Source organism: Fragaria vesca, linkage group LG1 (genome assembly GCF_000184155.1).
Source record: "Fragaria vesca subsp. vesca linkage group LG1, FraVesHawaii_1.0, whole genome shotgun sequence".
Taxonomy (NCBI): Eukaryota; Viridiplantae; Streptophyta; class Magnoliopsida; order Rosales; family Rosaceae; genus Fragaria; species Fragaria vesca.
This window is the reverse complement of record NC_020491.1, coordinates 19,876,206-19,881,823: the sequence shown is the minus strand read 5'-3', so window position 1 is coordinate 19,881,823 and position 5,618 is coordinate 19,876,206. Positions and strand designations below refer to the sequence as shown.

Sequence of the window (5,618 nt, the reverse complement as noted above, 5' to 3'; positions counted from 1 at the left end):
AGGTCGGGTCGGCAGGGTACGGGTCGAGTCAGACAGAAAACTTGGATACCGAAGGTGAGGCCGAGAGAAGAAAGAGGAAGGAAAGTGATGCGGGAAAAAAATGAGGGAACCCTATAACTTTTTCATAGTTATACTAAAAATTCCCGAAAGCCATGAACTTCTGCTGACCATAACTTTCACATACGAAGTCCGTTTTACGCGTGCTACGTGTCTACGAACTCGTATCGTCGTGCTCTACAACTTTGGTGAAGGAAGTTTCTCGAGAAATCCAACGGATTAGAAAGTCAACTCTTGACCCTTCAAAACCATAAAACCGTTTCGGGTAATTTATGCATCTGAACACTTCCGTTATTCTTTCGAACCTCAAAATACACTAACTTCTGACTCGAAAAATTCTCAAATAATATTAGAAACTAATATCAAATTTTCAGGGTATTACACTGACAGTGTATGAAAGTGTGTATATAGTTACAGTCCTTGGGTAGTCTGGTACATAGACCTTATTCACCTTATTTTCAGTGTATGATAATGTCTATATAGTGACAGTGTATGAAAGTCTCTATATAGTTACAGTTACAGTTTGCCAGTTTTGAATCAAATTACAAAAACCGATAAGCCATAACCCAGTGGGCCTTTTTTGAATCTAGACAAAATTTGTGAATTGAATCCTAACCCGACGCGCCAAGCCCAACCAGCCGTCGCCGAAATTTGACCTTTTTCAGATCCAACCATATTTTCACGTTCTATCCTGTTCTCATAATTATGGTCCAATCAAACACTCCCACTCCCTCCAAAACACCTCACTCGCTCCCAAAACGACGCCGTCCAGCTCCAAAATTAGCGCGAGTCTCCAACACTCGCACTCTCCCAGCACTGGGATTAGACCCACACTCCTTTCATTTAAATCTCAATCCCTCTCTCTCTCTCTCTCTCTCTCTCTCTCTCTCTCTCTCCGAGTCACTCTCAAACTCAAAAACCTACCCAAAAAAAAAAAAAAAAAAAGCTCGAGAGCTCAACAATGGCCTCCGCCGTGCCCGAAACCCTAAGCCGCGAGCAGTACGTCTACATGGCCAAGCTCGCCGAGCAAGCCGAGCGCTACGAGGAGATGGTCAGCTTCATGGAGAAGCTCGTCGTCGCCTCCACCGCCGCCGGCAGCGAGCTGACGGTGGAGGAGCGCAACCTCCTCAGCGTCGCCTACAAGAACGTCATCGGCTCCCTACGCGCCGCCTGGCGCATCGTCTCCTCCATCGAGCAGAAGGAGGAGGGCCGCCGCAACGAGGACCACGTCGCGCTCGTCAAGCAGTACAGATCTAAAGTCGAGACCGAGCTAACGGCGATATGCGCCGGAATTCTGGACCTCCTGCAGTCGCACCTGGTGCCGTCGGCCACCGCCGGCGAGTCGAAGGTGTTTTACTTGAAGATGAAGGGGGATTACCATCGGTACCTTGCTGAGTTTAAGAACGGCGATGAGAGGAAGACTGCTGCTGAGGACACTATGCTGGCTTACAAGGCCGCGCAGGTAACTTTGATTTTTTTTCCCTTTTGATTTGATTATCTGATTTATTTATGTAATTTTCAATATAATAGTGAATTGAATTTGATTTTGATTAGGATATTGCTCTGGCTGATTTGGCTCCAACACATCCTATAAGGCTGGGGCTGGCGCTTAATTTTTCGGTGTTTTACTATGAGATCCTCAATTCCTCTGAGAAGGCTTGCAGCATGGCTAAGCAGGTTTGAGCTCAATTATGAAAATCTTGAGGCTTTAACTTCTTTGTCTGTTTTACTTTGCATGTGTTCGATCCTATGAATAGGAAATCTGGGTAAATTCATTGGTATAGTTATGAATTAGTACCGGAAAAAGGGAGTACTGTTGTTTACAGTCAATTTTGTTTTGTTTTCGGTCGTGACAAGTTGAATTACATCGGTGGATGTTTTACAGGTTAATCCGTTGGACCGAATATAAATATTTTTTAGTTCTTTTATTGGTATAAATCTTTAGCAGTGCCTGACATGACTGCGACTTAGCCTCTGCATTTTGGATATAGAGTGCTGACAATACTGTATATAACATGGCATGTTAAGTTGTGGGTAATATTCCAGAAACTCTTGGATATGATATAAGTTATCAGTGGTATAAACTTTCAAATAATGAGTAGGAGTGTAGGACAGGGGCACCGAGGCTAAAATCGTATTGGATTTGATTTAGTGAAGCAAGTAGTACTTCAGTAGCTGGAAAAGAACATCATCTATGATGGACTTTCAATTGCGTGGATATTTGTAGTTTTGGTAGAGTGTGTCTACTGGACTTTGACCATTGATTGCTTGGTTCCAAATTTCATGTAATTGAAGCTGTTCATCAAATCATTTTGTCTTATCCACTTGCGGAATCGTGTGCCTGAGTTCTAGATGGATGGATAACCAATGGTGGGAATAAGGAACATCTTAACTACAGACTCTAGATCTTCGTTGGTTTCTTTGAGCAGTAAATGCATGAACTTGGTTCTGTTTTTTGGACTCCTATAGGTGTTGGGTTAACATAATATAATTGGCCTTAATACCATCTGTGTTCACTTCACAACCTAGATGCCAGTACGTCATTGATAGATAGCATGACTTCTCTTCTGCAATAGAAAATTCATTTCTGTTTGTGCAAAAGCATTTCAGTTACATAGCATAAATATGTATTTAATTCTCTCTCTCTCTCTCTCTCCACTTCTTTGCCTGTTGAGTACATGATTGTGATACTCAACTTGTAATCAATGTGCAAGTTTTCTTAGGGAGCTCCCGTCTCAATGAGGTATATATACTAGTAAAAGGAAGTGTAAAGTCTGATCAAATGCTGTAAGGCTTTGTAGGGAAAGTATCATAATTCAGCCAGAACACTTTTGATATTACTTACCAGATAACTAAGCTGGAAACCTGATAATTCTCTGGAAACTTATTGGTCTAGGAGACAAGGAGCTTAGAACAGGAAAACCCATTGAGGTGTTTGTGGAGCCCATTACTAAAACACATAATATCTGATTAATGGAAGGAACGAAGTGACTGTCACAGTATGTGCTTTCTAATGAAGTCATAATCAGCACACTGTCCTTGGTGAAGGCATGAATACCGGGTTGAAACCATGCATGGATATTAAGGATATCAAAAATAGTATTATGGACACCAAAATGAGAAAATAGAGCTATTTCTTGGCACAACCAAAATAGATTGGGGTTGGGAAATTTTTCTAACACAGAAACAGAATTTGAGTGATGATTATTTAGAAGCAGCTGGTCAAAATGAAGAATGCATGGACACGTAAAGTACTTTAAGATGGTCAAACTGACAATCCAAGATCCGGTGTTACTTTGGCATGTAGAATGGGCTTGGGAACAAGTAACAACAAGGTGTGTAGACTGCACTCATAGATCGATTAACATAGTAAGCTGTAACGTTACTGTTTGTACAAGGTAGAGTCATATGCTGGAGTGATGCAACTAGAATGCTTAGGACAATGATACTCATTAGTACAGGGTTTCTCGAAAGTTGCTTAACTGCTTAGCAGTTGAGAGAGTACTGTTAGAGGCCTTGAAATCGCTGAAGAGGTGCGATTGGAGAAGGTTCAAAGGAGGCAAGATTGCAGATTAAGAAAAAAAAAAAAACAAGAGGTAGGAAGTAAGAGAGAAGTTTAGATTTAGGTTAAACCTGTTTAGAAAGAAAACAAAGATCTCTAATTCTCTGTGAGGGCAGGCTTGAGAACTTTTGTAATATTGTTTTCAACTCAAATGAACTAGATTCTGGTCGTAGGAAACTGTAAAACGTAAATTAAAAGGAAATTGAAGATTAGGAGCAGATTTAACTTAGTTGTTTTATCTTATCTTGTTGCTGTGTTCTTGTGTCTATCTGAAGTAGAGTGTCTCTGTAAGTTTTGTACACTTTCTGCATGTGTTTTTGTACTGTTTTTTCCCTTTTACTGGAATATAACTCCTGGAAGGGTCAAAGAGATTTAATGGTCAAGACCAATAACTAATCCTAATGCATTTGTTCTCCAGTTTATTTTCTGAACTTCGATAACTTTATATGAAATCTAGAAGTAACTTTCTTTTAACGTAGGCCTTTGAAGAAGCAATTGCTGAACTGGATACGCTGGGAGAGGAATCATACAAGGACAGCACTTTAATCATGCAACTTTTGAGGGACAACCTCACTCTTTGGACTTCTGATTTGCAGGTCAGTGTTACTCGTACTTGGAGCATTAAGTGATTTTTGTGCAGTTTTCTAGATGGGGATGTCTAGTTACTTTGTTGTTCTTTGGCCGTTACAAAACATTAATTGTCAATAGCACTCGAGCCCTTTTATGGCAATAATTAAAGAAAAGTTTATAGTACAATAGCAAGTTAACAATCATCTGAATAGCTTAAGCCTCTTTCAATATCCAGTTTGATGAAGAAAGGTGTTTGTTCTGAAAGTCTTATCTTTTTGGTTAAGAAGATCCAAAAGGTTTAATACTAGGGGGTACAGCCCATAAATATGCTTATCAAAATCATTGCTTGTCAAACAACATCAAAAGTCTTGGTTTCAGAAGATGGAATGCAAAATTATTCATGATGCTCTTTATACTGTTTGATTCACTTGCATGCATGTGGGACTCTTCAGCTTGGGGTTTCAGTAATCTCAGTGTAGTTGCTAGGTTTTTCATTTCTGCTTGTGAAGCCTTTCATGGTTATAACTATCTCGCCATTCTTGCAGGAGCAAATGGATGAGGCTTAACCACTGGATTGTTGTGCTCCTTGAGGGAGGTGGGCTTGAATGTCATAAATATTCTATAATCTGCAGACACTTCTGTGTATTACTTTAGTTTCTTATGTGCATACCATATGCTCATGTTGACATGTTTCCTTCTAATTTGTTATGTTATTGAGAGTAGTAATGATGATTCCTAGTATTTTTGTGCTCCACTTATAATTGATACTGTTCTAAAGGCCTGATCATTAGATCCCCTATTTGAAGACATAAAATTGTGTCACTTAAATGTTTTCGCCTTGGTAGCCATAATTGTACTCCCATATCTGCATAGTGCTTTTCTATCAAGTTTTTCATCTGATGTGTTTTGCTTGTCGCATGACTGTTTGTATACATCCATGTAGGACATTAAAAGCATGTTATGTATATGTGACAACTAGATGAATTCTTAATCTAATTTCCCATATATCCTCCCTGGCAAATTTGACAAATCTATTGAACCCAATCCCATGAAGCACAGCTCATTGATGACGACTTAATACAAGTAGAAATGTTTTGATAGTCACAAGAGTTCTGTTTTCTAACTTATTGTCATTATAATTATTATTTTTTCTATCCGTCACCAAATATATCCCATCTTGTTCAAAGATGTGACTGAGAGCTTTTTCGTATTCTTATTTCCCTTCTTGTGTAAAGATGTGACTGAGCTTGTTCGTATTCTTATTTCCCATCTTGTTCAAAGATGTGACATGAGAGCTTGTTCGTATTCTTGTTTGGCAGTAATACAGCATATCTGCTAGAGTTTCTTGGTAAGTACAAACTTAAGGCGACAGCCGGCCTGCTTCTTCCTAACGGGATGATTACCTCATGGAACTTTATCTGCTCTGCTA

General features: G+C 39.6%; 1 protein-coding gene across 1 annotated transcript; it reads left to right on the top strand.

Annotated features, from left to right (window-relative positions):
- The first annotated feature begins 945 nt into the window (after nt 1-945).
- Nucleotides 946-4,927, top strand: LOC101297482 (14-3-3-like protein GF14 kappa-like). The gene is made up of 4 exons (XM_004288459.1): nt 946-1,519; nt 1,612-1,734; nt 4,099-4,215; nt 4,735-4,927. The coding sequence occupies exons 1-4, from the start codon at nt 1,019-1,021 to the stop codon at nt 4,753-4,755; spliced, it is 762 nt and encodes a 253-aa protein (XP_004288507.1). The 5' UTR covers nt 946-1,018; the 3' UTR covers nt 4,756-4,927.
- Nucleotides 4,928-5,618: the final 691 nt, after the last annotated feature.

What these genes read in the sequence shown, in the direction of transcription:
- LOC101297482 (XM_004288459.1), top strand. Translation starts at nt 1,019, where the DNA reads ATGGCCTCCGCCGTGCCCGAAACCCTAAGCCGCGAGCAGTACGTCTAC. An exon ending in TGGCTTACAAGGCCGCGCAG is followed by an intron (nt 1,520 to 1,611) that starts GTAACTTTGATT and finishes GATTTTGATTAG; the next exon opens with GATATTGCTCTGGCTGATTT. An exon ending in CTTGCAGCATGGCTAAGCAG is followed by an intron (nt 1,735 to 4,098) that starts GTTTGAGCTCAA and finishes CTTTTAACGTAG; the next exon opens with GCCTTTGAAGAAGCAATTGC.